Below are 18,610 nucleotides of genomic sequence, written 5' to 3'. Positions count from 1 at the left end.
GTTTTGGGCAAGGCCACTTTGTAAGCAACAGGAGACAGTATTTTCAGGACTTTGTAAGGATGGATAAACCTAGGCCCTAATTTGTGACTGGGTTGACGTAGACGAATATGTCGAGTAGAGACCCAAACACGTTCACCTACCGAGATGGCATGTACAGAAGCTCTATGATGATCAGCAAACCTCTTGTATCTAGAGACAGCTGAACGTAACTGAGAGCAATTACGTTGCCAATGAGTGATGAGATTAGTAACGTGTTGGTCTACAGCAGGAACCCCTGTGGACTGAGCAAAAAGAGAGAAGACACAAGGTTGATAACCTGTTGTGGCTTGAAATGGAGAACATCGTTGTCATGATCCTCCTATTCCACCTTAAATGTGTCAAGCAAATACTATATACCACCTTTACAACTTGTTAACTTCCTACCTGAACCAAATATAAACCTGCTTCCTCCCATGGTCCTTTACTGGTTTATTGAAGTGTAATAGCTACAGTTCCAGTCCTTACCTTTTCTACAGCATAACAGGATTTAAACTGTGTATTTATTTCCTTTTTCTATCAGCATACCTCTATTTCAGCCGGAGCTGACATTACATATCTGCAGCAGGACTTCACTCCACACCTCCCCCATCCAGGGTCTGCTTGTGAGTATTCCTAACAACCTGGCGTGACACGCCACTCAGCAAACAGGAAACGCAGGGACCACAGCGTTCACACTGCTCACCAAGCTCATTGGGACCGGATCTCTGTGCTGCACTCATCGCACTCACAGCAGCTGCAGTTTGCTTAAAGGGGAAATCTCATTCAGCGGCTTCTGGACAGGTGCTGTATAAACTTTCATAAACACACTGAGCAACTCTCTTCTGAAGTACACTTAAACATACTACAAGTGTAAGATTTGTATAGTGAAGCTGCTTGCATTTAACCGTGAACTCTCTCTACTAACTGCATCCTGAAATACAATTAACCTCTGCATTACTGTTTGTAAACTGAAGCTGCTTGCAATTAACCTCTGCAGTACTGTTTATCTCTGTATATCCATTGCTACGAATACCTGCCAAAGTCAACTCCCACTAATAGACACTCCAGTTACTGGGAGCTAACTGTCCGGGAAAATTAACAACAAGTGTTATACAGTTCACTAAAAGCATATAGTGTACTGTCATCCTCAACTCTTGTAACACATCCTCAATTTTACATGATATCTTGGTTGTTACAATTACAAGTGAGTTGATTGTTACATAATAAACCAGCCATATATATAGTAGCCATGGAGCCCACTGACGTCACTCCCCAGCTACACAGCCTAAATCAAAGGCTGGATAACCTAACCCAGGCTTTCAGGGATTTGCAGGTGGAAAATCAAAGCCTTAAAGCCTGCTTAAGGGAAGTGCTATCAAATAGAAATTCTGGAAATGACCATCATGCTGAACCCCAGTTTTCATACCCCTAAAAGTTCTCAGGGGACCGCTCCACTTTTCGTCAATTTCGTAATGCATGCTTATTGCTTTTCGATTTACGCCCTAGGACCTACCCCACTGACAGGGCCAAAGTACTAACCATCCTATCATACCTTAGGGGAGAGCCAAGGGTCTGGGCTGACTCTTTCTATGAGTCACAAGACCCAATACTGAATTCCCTGGACTGCTTCCTTAAAGCCCTCTCCTCTCTTTATGATGATCCCTACCGCCAGATTACAGCTGAGGGCAAACTCAGAGGTTTAAAACAGCTTAAAGCCCCAGTTGAAGAGTATATCACTCGTTTTAGGATATGGGCCAGAGATTCCCTCTGGAATGAGGTTTCTCTGAAAAACCAGTATCGCCTTGGTTTAGGCGAGTAGGTATTCCAGACCGCCTGGAAGAACTGTACATCCTTACCACTACTATTGACCGTAGACTTAGGGAGAGGAGGCAAGAAAAAAGCCCCTCTAACCCCCCTTAGCGCAGGGTTTTACAGACACCATCTACTTCACCACCTGAGCAACCTATGGACATTAGTTTTCTATGTGGACCCCTCTCTCCACAAGAGAAATTGAGACGCCGTACATTAAATTTGTGCATGTATTGCGCATTAGCAGACCATGTTGTTAAAGAGTGTCCACTACTATTCAAACAGAAGATAGGTAAGGTACACCCTTTCAACCATTGCCTAAACACAAAAAATATTGCCACTGCCTATCTAACATTACCCTTATCCTTGCAGTGGGAACAACACAGGATAAAGTGTGAAGCCATCATAGATACCGGAGCATGTGCCAACTTTATTGATTTGAGTTTAGTCACTGTTAATAAAATACCTTCTTCTTTCAAAAGCACACCTCTGCCTCTCAAAGTTATTGACGGTTCACATCTACCATCTGGTCGTGTCATGCAACAGACTATTCCCTTACTGGTTACTACTGCCTCTGGTCATTCTGAGACCATTACCTTTGAAATCATATCATCCCCTCTCTATCCTATAGTTCTGGGAATTACCTGGTTACAGTTACACCAACCCTCGGTGCATTGGGACACACTTACTCTATCCTTTCCCTCTTCTTACTGCTCTAAGACCTGTTTTCCAACTGCTCATTTACTCTCTACCTCTGCTCCTTCTATTCCTCCTCAGTATTCAGATTTCTCTGATGTCTTTGATCAGAAAGAGGCCGAGTCATTACCTGCACACAGGTCCTACGATTGCCCCATTGACCTGTTACCTGGAGCCACCATTCCCTACGGCCATATCTATCCCCTGTCCAGACCTGAGTTACAACATTTAAAAAAACTACATAACTGATAATTTAAAAAAAGGTTTCATCCGTCCCTCCACTTCCCCTGCCGGTGCCGGCATCTTTTTTGTAAAAAACAAGGACGGGTCCTTGCGCCCTATTATAGATTATCGTGAATTAAATAAACGCACGATAAAGAACAGGTACCCGCTACCTCTAATCCCAGAATTGGTTGAGAGGTTGAGTGGCGCTACTATATTTACTAAATTAGACCTTAGGGGCGCATACAACCTTGTTAGAATAAGGTCCGGGGACAAATGGCTGACAGCATTTAGGACTAGGTATGGTCTTTTTGAATATACTGTTATGCCATTCGGTCTGTGCAACGCCCCGGCGACATTCCAGAATTTTATCAACGATATCTTTAGGGACATCTTACACACTTTTCTGGTGGTCTATCTTGATGATATTCTAATCTATTCTTCTTCCCTTTCAGAACATGTCATACATGTCAGGCAAGTGTTGTCCAGACTAAGGTCACATAGTCTTTACGTAAAATTAGAGAAATGTCTCTTCCATGTTACAGAGGTCTCATTCCTAGGTTACTGTATCAGTCAAAGTACCATTATGATGGAAGACAATAAAATCAAAGCCATCACATCTTGGCCTACACCAACCACTATCAAAGAAGTACAACGCTTCTTAGGCTTTGCAAACTTTTACAGGCGCTTTATCCATAATTTCGCAGCTATCACTAAGCCATTAACAAATCTCACTAAGACGACAAAACCTTTCCTCTGGACCCCCCAGTCTTCAATGACCTCAAGTCCCAGTTTGTGTCATCACCTATTCTTCAATTACCAAACAGCAAAGCTCAGTTCATATTGGAAGTTGACGCTTCCGAATATTCCATCGGTTCAGTTCTTTCTCAAAGGTCCTCTCCTGACAAACAGATCCATCCTGTTTGTTATTTCTCCAGACTTTTAACACCCGCTGAGTTGAATTACCCCACAGGGGAAAAAGAGTTATTAGCCATCAAGTCATCCTTTGATCAGTGGAGACACTTACTGGAGGGGGCAGAACACCCTATAACTATTCTCACCGATCACAAAAATCTCCAATACCTCCAAACCAATCGCACTCTCTCTGCTCGCCAACTTCGTTGGAGCCTCTACTTCTCCCGGTTCAATTTTACCATAAGCTACCGCCCCGGTTCAAAAAACGGTAAAGCTGACGCACTCTCACGCAAGGACCATAAGCCCCACTCTGATCCTTCCTACACAACTATAATCCCTAAAACATCCTTCATTGGTTTCTTGTCCAAGGATTTTTCAGAGCTCAAAACCCAACAACAATTGGATCCCACTACAAGTTCCTACACTTTATCTATGGATGACAATGGTATCCTATGTAACAACTCTAAGTTTTATATACCTCCCTCTCTCCGTGACAAGGCTTTACAACTCACACATGATTCTACACTGGCTGGACACTTAGGTGTACAAAAGACACTGGATCTCCTACAAAGACATTTTTGGTGGCCCTCCATGAAACACTCAGTAAAAGCCTATTTCAAATCCTGCCCCACCTGTTATACCTCTAAGCCTTCACACCAATTGCCTATTGGCCTATTACAAAATCTACCCATTCCAGATTGCCCATGGAAAAGCCTCTCTATGGACTTTATCGTTGACCTCCCTAAATCTCAAGGAAAGACTGCCATATTTGTCGTAGTGGATCTATTCTCTCGTATGGCTCATTTCATACCAACTGACTCTCTCCCTACAGCACAACAAACCGCCGAGCTGTTTATCAAAGAGGTTGTGCGCCTTCATGGATTACCTACATCTGTATTGAGTGACAGAGGCTCGCAGTTCACCTCAAAGTTTTGGAAATTTCTCTGTTCCTCTCTTTCCATTCAGCAACATCTCACCACCTCATACCACCCTCAGTCAAATGGTCTCTGTGAGAGGACCAACCAGTGGCTAGAGCAGTACTTAAGATGCTTCTGCTCTAGCACCCACGAATCATGGGTCTCCTTAATACCTCAAGCGGAATTCGCATACAATAATACTACTAACTTTTCTACCGGATTTTCACCCTTCGATATCAACTCAGGACTCCATCCACGTTTCCATCCCTTATCATCCTCTCACACTCCTTGTCCTCAGGTTAATGATCTCATCAATTCTATTAAACTAACATACAATGTGGTCCAAAGCAATATCAAGCATGCACAAGCTTCTCAAAAGCGCTACTATGATTTACGGCATCGTCCACAACCTAATTACAAGGTTGGGGACATGGTTTGGTTGAGCACAAAAAATCTTAGAATACCCTCACCATGCAGGAAGTTTAACAATCTCTTTGTTGGTCCTTTTCCAATTGTAGCCATTCGCAACCCACTTACTGTTACCTTACAGCTCCCTGCTACTTACCGCATCCACCCGACTTTTCATATATCATTGATCAAACCCTGTGATACCTCTCGTCTTCTGCCTCTTCCTGCTCTGGTGTCCCCGATGCCGGATCCTGAATATGAAGTACATTCGGTTTTGGACTCTCGTCGATGCAATGGACAACTGCAGTACCTTGTCCATTGGGCTGGATTTGATTCCTCTGAAGATTCTTGGGAGCCTGCAGCCAACCTCTCGGCTCCCCAGCTGGTGTCTCTCTTCCATAGGCGCCATCCCGATCGTCCCGCACCCTGATCCCTTCTTGATGGATCTTTGGGGGGGGATGTGTCATGATCCTCCTATTCCACCTTAAATGTGTCAAGCAAATATGATATACCACCTTTACATCTTGTTAACTTCCTACCTGAACCCAATATAAACCTGCTTCCTCACATGGTCCTTTGCTGGTTTATTGAAGTGTAATAGCTACAGTTCCAGTCCTTACCTTTTCTACAGCATAACAGGATTTAAACTGTGTATTTATTTCCTTTTTCTATCAGCATACCTCTATTTCAGCCGGAGCTGACATTACATATCTGCAGCAGGACTTCACTCCACACCTCCCCCATCCAGGGTCTGCTTGTGAGTATTCCTAACAACCTGGCGTGACACGCCACTCAGCAAACAGGAAACGCAGGGACCACAGCGTTCACACTGCTCACCAAGCTCATTGGGACCGGATCTCTGTGCTGCACTCATCGCACTCACAGCAGCTGCAGTTTGCTTAAAGGGGAAATCTCATTCAGCGGCTTCTGGACAGGTGCTGTATAAACTTTCATAAACACACTGTGCAACTCTCTTCTGAAGTACACTTAAACATACTACAAGTGTAAGATTTGTATAGTGAAGCTGCTTGCATTTAACCGTGAACTCTCTCTACTAACTGCATCCTGAAATACAATTAACCTCTGCATTACTGTTTGTAAACTGAAGCTGCTTGCATTTAACCCTGGTCTCTTTCTACTAACTGCATCCTGACATATAATTAACCTCTGCAGTACTGTTTATCTCTGTATATCCAATGCTACGAATACCTGCCAAAGTCAACTCCCACTAATAGACACTCCAGTTACTGGGAGCTAGCTGTCCGGCAAAATTAACAATAAGTGTTATACAGTTCACTAAAAGCATATAGTGTACTGTCATCCTCAACTCTTGTAACACATCCTCAATTTTACATGATATCTTGGTTGTTACAATTACAAGTGAGTTGATTGTTACAATCGTAGAGAAGAGTGCCAATGAGTGTTCCTTGCCAGCTCAGCTAGGGGTAACAACTCAGACCAGTTGGTTTGAAGAGAATTAACAAAGATACTAAGATCCTGAGTTACTCTCTCAGTTAGACCATTAGTCTGAAGATGGTAGCCAGAAGACAAGGAAACAGTGGTTCCAATCAGCGTCAGACTTCATAGTAGGCCACCATACATGTCGGGAAAGAAGCTTAACAGTGGTTCCAATCAACTTGCAAAAGGCTCTCCAAAAGGTAGAGATTAATTGTGGACCTCTGTTGTAAACAATATTCACGGGAATGCCATGAAGTTGTGCCATATGCAAGAGAAGAAGAGATGATAATTCTTGGGCAGAAGGCAGTTTCTTTAGGGGTACAAAATGAGCCAGTCTTGAAAATCGATTCACCACAACCCAGATAACCGTATGATGGTCGAAAGGAGGGAGGTCCACAATGAAGTCCATTGTTATGTGTGTCCATTGTTGTATGGGAATGGACAATGGTTGGAGCAAGCCAGGAGGCAAGGATATGGGAGTTTTGTTGGCAGCACAAGTTGTGCAGGCTTTCACATAATCCTGAGCGTCAGACTTCATAGTAGGCCACCATACATGTCGGGAAAGAAGCTTAAAAGTCCTTATCAAACCTGGATGTCCTGAAAGTTTACTTTCATTAGCCCAGGAAAGCACAGGAGTGCGTAGGTTCAGAGGTACAAAAAGGATATCGGGAGCCAGGGGGGCTTCAGGAGGCTTTCTAGACTGGGTATGTTGCAGTCTTTGAAGAAGGGTGGTGTTCAGTTGAGCGGCCACACAGGAGAAGGGTATGATGTGTTCAATAGGAGCTTCAGAGGAATCACTAGAGTGAGGCTTTTTGTTTTTGGTCCCAGGAACATAAGAAAGTACAAAGTTAAAACAGGAGAAGAGCAAGGCCCACCTGGCCTGTCGAGGATTGAGGTGATGAGCAGTCTCTAGGTAAGTCAGATTCTTGTGGTCAGTGAGAATCTGAATGGGATTGGCGGTGCCCTCTATCCAATGACACCATTCAGACAAGGGCATCTTAATGGCTAAGAGTTCACGATTACCCACGTCTTAATTCCTCTCTGCAGGAGTAAAGCATTTAGAAAAAAAGGCTACAGGGTGCAACTTGGAGGTTAAAGGATCCCTTTGGGTTAGAACTGCTCCAGCCCCTATCTCGGAAGCATCAACCTCAAAAGTGAACTGTAGGTCAGGATCAGGATGGCGGCGCACAGGAGCAGAACAAAAGGCTTTTTTCAGACAAGAGAAGGCATTTATGGCTTCAGGAGGCCAATGTTTACATTCTTTGATCCGTTTTGTCAATTTAGTGAGTAGAGCGACTGTTTGGAAAAAGTTCTTTATAAACTTGCGGTAATAATTTGAGAACCCCAAGAATCTCTGTAGTTCCTTTAATAAAGTGGATTGAGGCCATTCCAGAACTGCGGTGTGCTTAGCAGGATCCATGGCAAAACCCTCCTTCGAGATGACATAACCAAGGAACTGGATCTGAACTTTATCAAACTCACATTTTTCTAGTTTGGCTACAAGAGAATTGTCTCTAAGACATAGAAGTACCTGTGTCACGTTTTATGATGCTCCTCCAGGGTGGAGGAGAAAATAAGGATATCATTCAGGTAGACGATGACAGTGCGATTGAGGAGGTCACGGAAGACATTGTTGACAAATGCCTGGAAGACTGCAGGGGCATTACAAAGCCCAAAGGGTATTGTGAGGTATTCGTAATGCCCTGATCTTGTGTTGAAGGCGGTCTTCCATTTGTGCCCTGGGAAGATACAAATCATATTGTATGCCCCACGTACAGTAGGTCCAGCTTGGTGAAGTAGCAAGCATTCTGAAGTGAATCATACAGTGATCAAAGGAATGGAATAGCAATTCTTGATAGTGATGTTGTTTAAGGCCCTGTAGTCGATACAGGGTCTGAGCCCACCATCCTTCTTACTGACGAAAAAGAAGCCAGCCCCAGCAGGAGAGGAGGAGGGGGGAATGAAACCTTTATATCTAGGTTCTCTTGGATGTACTCCTCCATGGACTTGGTTTCAGCTTTGGAGAGAGGATAAATCCTCCCTTTAGGAAGTGTGGCTCTGGGAAAGAGGTCAATTATGCAGTCGTAAGGACGGTGGGGTGGCAGCAAGGATGACAGGCTGTGCTGGGGAATGAATGACCTCATATTGCATCTGTTCGGTATGAAGGAATCCCACAGTCAGGGTCAGGGGCGCTGACTCGAAATAGATTAACCCTGACCCAAGAGGAGTGCCATCCAGAGTAGTTATTTTGAGACAATGTCTTTTCTGCAGAAGAGGCAACCCAGCCTGAATCATAAAATGGTGATCCAGAAAGTTTCCAGCTACCCTGCCCTGAATCAATGAAGGCTTGAGTGTGGACAGAATTCTGAAGGAAGGTAAGGGTAACAGGTAACAGGATCCGAGAGGAGTGAGGGGATTTAGTAGTGATCATGCTTAGAGGTACCCCAGTGTTATCCTCTATGCATTGGCTTTCCCGGCCGAATGTCACAGTTCTTTAGTTGGTGTGAGTAAGAACCACAATAAAAGCATAGGCCGCTATTTATCAAAGGTGTTGCGGACCTGATCCGACAGTGCGGATCAGGTCCGCAACACCTCGCTAAATGCGGAAAGCAATACGCTCTCCGCATTTAACATTGCACCAGCAGCTCACACAAGCTGCTGGGGCAAAGCCGCCCCCTGCTGACTCGCGGCCAATCGGCCGCCATCAGGGGGTGTCAATCAACCTGATCGTACTCGATCGGGTTGATTTCCGGCGATTGCTGTCCGCCTGCTCAGAGCAGCCGGACAGGGTTATGGAGCAGCGGAGCCACAGGAGATCCTGACCAGCTTTAGAATGAAAGGAGCGTGCGGCGATGACGTCACTGCCGCACACACACAGGAGCCGACTCTACCCTAGACAATGAGTAAAACAGCAGGCGCTGCATCCCTAGCAACAGCTAAAACGGCGCGGCATAACAGATGCAGCATAACTGTAAAAAGTTGACATGAAAATATCACCTGAGCATCTCTATGTAAAATATTTTACCTCAAAATGTCTTCAGCTTACAAGAGTAAGGGGGCAATTTATCAAGCTGAGGCGGACTTTGAATTTGAAATGAGCAGTAGAATATTTATTTCATGTAATTGGCAAGAGTCCATGAGCTAGTGATGTATGGGATATACAATTCTACCAGGTGGGGCAAAGTTTCCCAAACCTCAAAATGCCTATAAATACACCCCTCACCACACCCACAATTCAGTTTTACAAACTTTGCCTCCTATGGAGGTGGTGAAGTAAGTTTGTGCTTGATTTTTTTGTTTTCTTCTATGATAAGCGCTTCTAAGCATTCTGAAGCCCAATTCCTCTCAGAGTACAGTGTTTGTCAGAAGGGTGTGAAGAGAGTATCACTTATTGATTTTATGGTTTCCCTTGCGGGAAATCTTTTCAAGGGTTCTCTGTTATCGGTCGTAGGGATTCATCTCCTACCTCCCTTTTCAGATTGATGATATACTCCTATACCATTACCTCTGCTGATAGTTTTCAGTACTGGTTTGGCTGTCTGCTATATGTGGATGGGTGTCTTTCGGTAAGGTATGTATTATTATTTAAGACACTTTCAGCTATGGTTTGGCACTTTATGTATTAATATAAAGTTTTAAATATATGTATTTTACTTATATTTGCCATGAGTCAGGTCTATGTGTATTTCCCTTTGCAGTCTGGCAGTTTCATTATGGGAATCATGTTTTAGGAAGTTTTTTGTCTTACCTGGGGTATAGTCTTTTTTCTGTTTTTATTTTATCCCTCCCTTTCTAGTAACTCTTCTGTGGAGTTCCACATCTTGGGTGTTGATATCCCATACGTCACTAGCTCATTGACTCTTGCAAATTACATGAAAGAAAACATAATTTATGTAAGAACTTACCTGATAAATTAATTTCTTTCATATTGGCAAGAGTCCATGAGGCCCACCCTTTTTTATTGTGGTTATGATTTTTTTGTATAAAGCACAATTATTCCAATTCCTTATTTTTTTATGCTTTCGCACTTTTGTCTTATCACCCCACTTCTTGGCTATACGTTAAACTGATTTGTGGGTGTGGTGAGGGGTGTATTTATAGGCATTTTGAGGTTTGGGAAATTTTGCCCCTCCCGGGTAGGATTGTATATCTGATACGTCACTAGCTCATGGACTCTTGCCAATATGAAAGAAATTAATTTATCAGGTAAGTTCTTACATAAATTATGTTTTTCTGGCAAATGTCAAAGTTAATCCAATATTCCCTCCCCTTGTATCATGTGACAGCCATCAGCCAATCGCAAAAGGTATATAAGATTATACAGGTAATTCTTACACATGCTCAGTAGGAGCTTGGAACCTCAGAAACTGTGCATATAAAAATAATGTGCAAGTTTTGATAATGGGAGTATATTGGAAAGTTGTTTAAAATTGCATGTTCTATCTAAATAATAAAACTTTAATTTTCACTTTAGTAGACTTTTAACACCTTAGGTGAAAGATGGAAAAACTCCACCTCTTCCTGTTTTTGAGTTTAGGTATTTTTCCCACACCCTGTGACATTTTATAAGTAATAGGGTGTTAAAATCAGAGAACGGCTTTCAAGAGAGCTTCAATAACAGGAGGGAAAAAAATGTCATATTAAACAGTGCTTGTTTAGTAAAAACAAATATGTTACATCAAAGTGAATGAAAACAGAAACAGATTGTGTAAAAAAAAACCCACAGAAAATAAGCTGTTTTCTTGCAAAATTAGCTAGTAGAGTTGCTTGTTTCTTGTTTGTTTAATTATGAAATACCAATATTAATTAACTAATTAATTAATTAACTTCTTTTCCTTTTCACCCTTCTGATCACTCTCTTGTAGTCTGACATGATGACTGGAGTGGAACTCCACTGTCTCCTGGTATCTCTACTACATGACTATGGTGAGTTGTACGTATTATTAAAGGGATATAAAACCCTCCATAAAATCTTTTGTGATTCAGACAGAGAATACTATTTTTAAAAAGGTTACAATTTAATTATATTATTAAATTTGCTTTATTTCCATTATATTCTTTGTTGAAGAGATACCTGGGTAGGTATCTGGAGCATTAAATGGCAGGAAATAGTGCTGCCATCTTGTGTAATTGAAAAAGGATAACATTTTTGCAAAACTACTGCCATATAGGGATCTAGACATGTGCAGACTCCTAAGCTTACATCCCTGTTTCTCAGCAAAAACATAATTTATGTAAGAACTTACCTGATAAATTCATTTCTTTCATATTAGCAAGAGTCCATGAGCTAGTGACGTATGGGATATACATTCCTACCAGGAGGGGCAAAGTTTCCCAAACCTCAAAATGCCTATAAATACACCCCTCACCACACCCACAAATCAGTTTAACGCATAGCCAAGAAGTGGGGTGATAAGAAAAAAGTGCGAAAGCATAAAAAAATAAGGAATTGGAATAATTGTGCTTTATACAAAAAATCATAACCACCACAAAAAGGGTGGGCCTCATGGACTCTTGCTAATATGAAAGAAATGAATTTATCAGGTAAGTTCTTACATAAATTATGTTTTCTTTCATGTAATTAGCAAGAGTCCATGAGCTAGTGACATATGGGATAATGACTACCCAAGATGTGGATCTTCCACGCAAGAGTCACTAGAGAGGGAGGGATAAAATAAAGACAGCAAATTCCGCTGAAAATAATCCACACCCAAAATAAAGTTTAAATCTTATAATGAAGAAAACTGAAAATATAAGCAGAAGAATCAAACTGAAACAGCTGCCTGAAGTACTTTTCTACCAAAAACTGCTTCAGAAGAAGAAAACACATCAAAATGGTAGAATTTAGTAAAATTATGCAAAGAAGACCAAGTTGCTGCTTTGCAAATCTGATCAACCGAAGCTTCATTCCTAAACGCCCAGGAAGTAGAAACTGACCTAGTAGAATGAGCTGTAATCCTCTGAGGCGGAGTTTTACCCGACTCAACATAAGCATGATGAATTAAAGATTTCAACCAAGATGCCAAAGAAATGGCAGAGGCCTTCTGACCTTTCCTAGAACCGGAAAAGATAACAAATAGACTAGAAGTCTTTCGGAAATTCTTAGTAGCTTCAACATAATATTTCAAAGCTCTAACTACATCCAAAGTATGCAATTATCTCTCCTTAGAATTATTAGGATTAGGACACAATGAAGGAACCACAATTTCTCTACTAATGTTGTTAGAATTCACAACCTTAGGTAAAAATTTAAAAGAAGTTCGCAACACCGCCTTATCCTGATGAAAAATCAGAAAAGGAGACTCACAAGAAAGAGCAGATAATTCAGAAACTCTTCTAGCAGAAGAGATGGCCAAAAGAAACAAAACTTTCCAAGAAAGTAATTTAATGTCCAATGAATACATAGGTTCAAACGGAGGAGCTTGAAGAGCCCCCAGAACCAAATTCAAACTCCAAGGAGGAGAAATTGACTTAATGACAGGTTTTATACGAACCAAAGCTTGTACAAAACAATGAATATCAGGAAGATTAGCAATCTTTCTGTGAAAAAGAACAGAAAGAGCAGAGATTTGTCCTTTCAAGGAACTTGCAGACAAACCTTTATCCAAACCAACCTGAAGAAACTGTAAAATTCTCGGAATTCTAAAAGAATGCCAGGTAAAATGATGAGAAAGACACCAAGAAATGTAAGTCTTCCAAACTCGATAATATATCTTCCTAGATACAGATTTACGAGCCTGTAACATAGTATTAATCACAGAGTCAGAGAAACCTCTTTGACTAAGAATCAAGCGTTCAATCTCCATACCTTCAAATTTAAGGATTTGAGATCCTGATGGAAAAAAGGACCTTGTGACAAAAGGTCTGGTCTTAACGGAAGAGTCCACGGTTGGCAAGAGGCCATCCGGACAAGATCCGCATACCAAAACCTGTGAGGCCATGCTGGAGCCACCAGCAGAACAAACGAGCATTCCTTCAGAATCTTGGAGATTACTCTTGGAAGAAGAACTAGAGGCGGAAAGATATAGGCAGGATGATACTTCCAAGGAAGTGACAATGCATCCACTGCTTCCGCCTGAGGATCCCTGGATCTGGACAGATACCTGGGAAGTTTCTTGTTTAGATGAGAAGCCATCAGATCTATTTCTGGAAGTCCCCACATTTGAACAATCTGAAGAAATACCTCTGGGAGAAGAGACCATTCGCCCGGATGTAACGTTTGGCGACTGAGATAATCTGCTTCCCAATTGTCTATACCTGGGATATGAACCGCAGAAATTAGACAGGAGCTGGATTCCGCCCATACCAGTATTCGAGATACTTCTTTCATAGCCAGAGGACTGTGAGTCCCTCCTTGATGATTGATATATGCCACAGTTGTGACATTGTCTGTCTGAAAACAAATGAACGATTCTCTCTTTAGAAGAGGCCATGACTGAAGAGCTCTGAAAATTGCACGGAGTTCCAAAATATTTATTGGTAATCTCACCTCCTGAGATTCCCAAACCCCTTGTGCTGTCAGAGACCCCCAAACAGCTCCCCAACCTGTCAGACTTGCATCTGTTGAGATTACAGTCCAGGTCGGAAGAACAAAAGAAGCCCCCTGAACTAAACGATGGTGATCTGTCCACCACGTCAGAGAGTGTCGTACAATCGGTTTTAAAGATATTAATTGAGATATCTTTGTGTAATCCCTGCACCACTGATTCAGCATACAGAGCTGAAGAGGTCGCATGTGAAAACGAGCAAAGGGGATCGCGTCCGATGCAGCAGTCATAAGACCTAGAATTTCCATGCACAAGGCTACCGAAGGGAATGATTGAGACAGAAGGATTCGACAGGCTGAGATCAATTTTAGACATCTCTTGTCTGTCAGAGACAGAGTCATGGACACTGAATCTATCTGGAAACCTAAAAAGGTTACCCTTGTCTGAGGAATCAATGAACTTTTCGGTAAATTGATCCTCCAACCATGATCTTGAAGAAACAACACAAGTCGATTCGTATGAGATTCTGCTAAATGTGAAGACTGAGCAAGTACCAAGATATCGTCCAAATAAGGAAATACCACAATACCCTGTTCTCTGATTACAGACAGAAGGGCACCGAGAACCTTTGTAAAAATTCTTGGAGCTGTTGCTAAGCCAAACGGCAGAGCCACAAACTGGTAATGCTTGTCTAGGAAAGAGAATCTCAGAAACTGATAGTGATCTGGATGAATCGAAATATGCAGATATGCATCCTGTAAATCTATTGTTGACATATAATGCCCTTGCTGAACAAAAGGCAGGATAGTCCTTATAGTTACCATTTTGAATGTTGGTATCCTTACATAACGATTCAATATTTTTAGATCCAGAACTGGTCTGAAGGAATTCTCCTTCTTTGGTACAATGAAGAGATTTGAATAAAACCCCAGCCCCTGTTCCAGAACTGGAACTGGCATAATTACTCCAGCCAACTCTAGATCTGAAACACATTTCAGAAATGCTTGAGCCTTCGCTGGATTTACTGGGACACGGGAAAGAAAAAATCTCTTTGCAGGAGGCCTTATCTTGAAGCCAATTCTGTACCCTTCTGAAACAATGTTCTGAATCCAAAGATTGTGAATTGAATTGATCCAAATTTCTTTGAAAAATCGTAATCTGCCCCCTACCAGCTGGGCTGGAATGAGGGCCGCACCTTCATGTGGACTTGGGAGCTGGCTTTGGTTTTCTAAAAGGCTTGGATTTATTCCAGACTGGAGATGGTTTCCAAACTGATACCGCTCCTGTGGGTGAAGGATCAGGCTTTTGTTCCTTATTGTGACGAAAGGAACGAAAACGATTATTAGACCTAAATTTACCTTTAGATTTTTTATCCTGTGGTAAAAAAGTTCCTTTCACTCCAGTAACAGTTGAGATAATAGAATCCAACTGAGAACCAAATAATGTATTACCCTGGAAAGAAAGGGAAAGCAAAGTTGACTTAGAAGACATATCAGCATTCCAAGTTTTAAGCCATAAAGCTCTTCTAGCTAAAATAGCTTGAGACATATACCTGACATCAACTCTAATGATATCAAAGATGGCATCACAAATAAAGTTATTAGCATGTTGAAGAAGATTAACAATGTTATGAGAATTATGATCTGTTACTTGTTGTGCTAAAGCTTCTAACCAAAAAGTTGAAGCTGCAGCGACATCCGCTAAAGATATAGCAGGTCTAAGAAGATTACCTGAACATAAGTAAGCTTTTTTTAGAAAGGATTCAATCTTCCTATCTAAAGGATCCTTAAAGGAAGTACTATCTGCCGTAGGAATAGTAGTATGTTTAGCAAGAGTAGAGACAGCCCCATCAACCTTAGGGATTTTGTCCCAAAACTCTAATCTGTCAGATGGCACAGGATATAATTGCTTAAAACGTTTAGAAGGAGTAAATGAATTACCCAAATTATTCCATTCCCTGGAGATTACTTCAGAAATAGCATCAGGGACAGGAAAAACTTCTGGAATAACTACAGGAGATTTAAAAACCTTATATAAACGTTTAGTTTTAGTATCAAGAGGGCCAGAATCCTCTATTTCTAATGCAATTAAGACTTCTTTAAGTAAAGAACGAATAAATTCCATTTTGAATAAATATGAAGATTTATCAGCATCAACCTCTGAAACAGAATCCTCTGAACCAGAGGAATCATTATCAGAATCAGAATGATGATGTTCATTTAAAAATTCATCTGAAAAATGAGAAGTTTTAAAAGACCTTTTACGTTTACTAGAAGGAGGAATAACAGACATAGCCTTCTTAATGGATTTAGACACAAAATCTCTTATGTTAACAGGAACACTAGTATTAGATGTTGATGGAACAGCAACAGGTAATGTAACATTACTAAAGGAAATATTATCTGCATTAACAAGTTTGTCATGACATTCATTACAAACAACAGCTGGAGGAACAGATACCACAAGTTTACAGCAGATACACTTAATTTTGGTAGATCCAGCACCAGGCAGCGATTTTCCAGTAGTATCTTCTGACTCAGGGTCAATCTGGGACATCTTGCAATATGTAATAGAAAAAACAACATATAAAGCAAAATTGATCAAATTCCTTAAATGACAGTTTCAGGAATGGGAAAAAATGCCAGAGAACAAGCTTCTAGCAACCAGAAGCAATAAAAAATGAGACTTAAATAATGTGGAGACAATAGTGACGCCCATATTTTTTAGTGCCAAAAAAGACGCCCACATTATTTGGCGCCTAAATGCTTTTGGCGCCAAAAATGACGCCATATCCGGAACGCCGACACTTTTGGCGCAAAAAAAGTAAAAAATGACGCAACTTCCGGCGACACGTATGACGGCGGAAACAGAAAAAAAAAAATATTTTTTTTTGCGCCAAAAAAAGTCAGAGCCAAGAATGACGCAATAAAATGAAGCATTTTCAGCCCCCGCGAGCCTAACAGCCCACAGGGAAAAAAGTCAAATTTTAAGGTAAGAAAAAAATTGATTAATTCATATGCATTATCCCAAATATGAAACTGACTGTCTGAAATAAGGAACGTTGAACATCCTGAGTCAAGGCAAATAAATGTTTGAACACATATATTTAGAACTTTATAAAAAAGTGCCCAACCATAGCTTAGAGTGTCACAGAAAATAAGCTTACTTACTTACCCCAGGACACTCATCTACATGTAGTAGAAAGCCAAACCAGTACTGAAACGAGAATCAGCAGAGGTAATGGTATATATAAGAGAATATCGTCGATCTGAAAAGGGAGGTAAGAGATGAATCTCTACGACCGATAACAGAGAACCTATGAAATAGACCCCGTAGAAGGAGATCATTGAATTCAAATAGGCAATACTCTCCTCACATCCCTCTGACATTCACTGCACGCTGAGAGGAAAACAGGGCTCCAACCTGCTGCGGAGCGCATATCAACGTAGAATCTAGCACAAACTTACTTCACCACCTCCATAGGAGGCAAAGTTTGTAAAACTGATTTGTGGGTGTGGTGAGGGGTGTATTTATAGGCATTTTGAGGTTCGGGAAACTTTGCCCCTCCTGGTAGGAATGTATATCCCATACGTCACTAGCTCATGGACTCTTGCTAATTACATGAAAGAAAAAAGAAATACCAAGAGAATGAAGTAAACTTGCTAATAGAAGTAAATCAGAAAACTCTTTTACAATCTCCCAGGCTCCTTTATTTGTCTGCCCTTAGAACATTTTTCTCTCTTATTTTTACAACGTGTAATATCTTAATTTTAGACATTTAATATTGTACTCTTGTACTCTTATTTAGTTAAAGGGCCAGTAAACCTAGCACATAGTGCAGAATTATATAACAGCTTAGCTCCAGATTTCTAAAGTGAAGGGTTAAATAGATATCTCGCAAAGAAAACAGACCCCCTCAGTAGAGCCAAGGGCGGCGTTCTGTTTTCTTCTCAGCGCATCTGGGCACGCTGTCTAATCACAGCCGGCCCGGTCGTGCTATTAAACTCAATGTAGCTTGCTCCCGCTACCAGACCAGAGCGGGAGCGAGCTACATTGAGTTTAATAGTACGATCGGGCGCGATGTGAATAGACAGCGTGCCTGCGATGCGCTTAGCAGAAGAAAACAGACCCGCTCAGTAGAGCCAGGAGCGGCGTTCTGTTTTCTTTGCGTGATATCTATTTAACCCTTCACTTTAGAAATCTGGAGCTAATGTTATATAATTCTGCACTAATCAAAATTGATTGCTGATATTTTCAAGCCGTTTCGCTAGTGATATTGTTTGAGATGGCAAAGGTATTGAGCATGCGTGAATCATGGACGCGCATATAGAATCCATATGCAAAATTGTGATTAGCACATGCGCATTAAAAAAGCGTGACATTGCAGGAAAGGGGCCAAACACCCAGGGGGTAAACTGATTGACAGATTCCTAAAAATTGTCTCGGCTAATCAATAATCATCGATGTTGGGAGGAGAAGCGGCACAAAGAGAGAGAGAGAGACTTCAACATGCAATTTTGTGAGTAGGATAATGTTATGAGGAAATCATGAATGAAGCTATAGTTATTTTTAAGTTGACATTCAAATGGCGTGAACGAGTGTAGTTAAAGGGACAGTCTAGTCAAAATTAAACTTTCATGATTCAGGTAGGGAATACAATTTGAAACAATTTTCCGATTT

At 41.3% G+C, this 18,610-nt stretch overlaps 1 protein-coding gene across 1 annotated transcript in view; it reads left to right on the top strand.

Annotated features, from left to right (window-relative positions):
* LOC128666804 (calpain-1 catalytic subunit) overlaps nucleotides 1-18,610 on the top strand; it is a 159,537-nt gene that overhangs the window by 129,456 nt on the left and 11,471 nt on the right. Inside the window, exon 15 of the mRNA XM_053721599.1 lies at nucleotides 11,309-11,369. Within this exon, the coding sequence (XP_053577574.1) occupies nucleotides 11,309-11,369 (61 nt within the window). The remainder of the gene's footprint in view (nucleotides 1-11,308; nucleotides 11,370-18,610) is intronic.

This window comes from Bombina bombina, chromosome 7 (assembly GCF_027579735.1).
Source record: "Bombina bombina isolate aBomBom1 chromosome 7, aBomBom1.pri, whole genome shotgun sequence".
NCBI lineage: Eukaryota > Metazoa > Chordata > Amphibia > Anura > Bombinatoridae > Bombina > Bombina bombina.
Note: the sequence above shows the minus strand (reverse complement) of the source record. Positions and strands in the feature narration are given on the sequence as shown.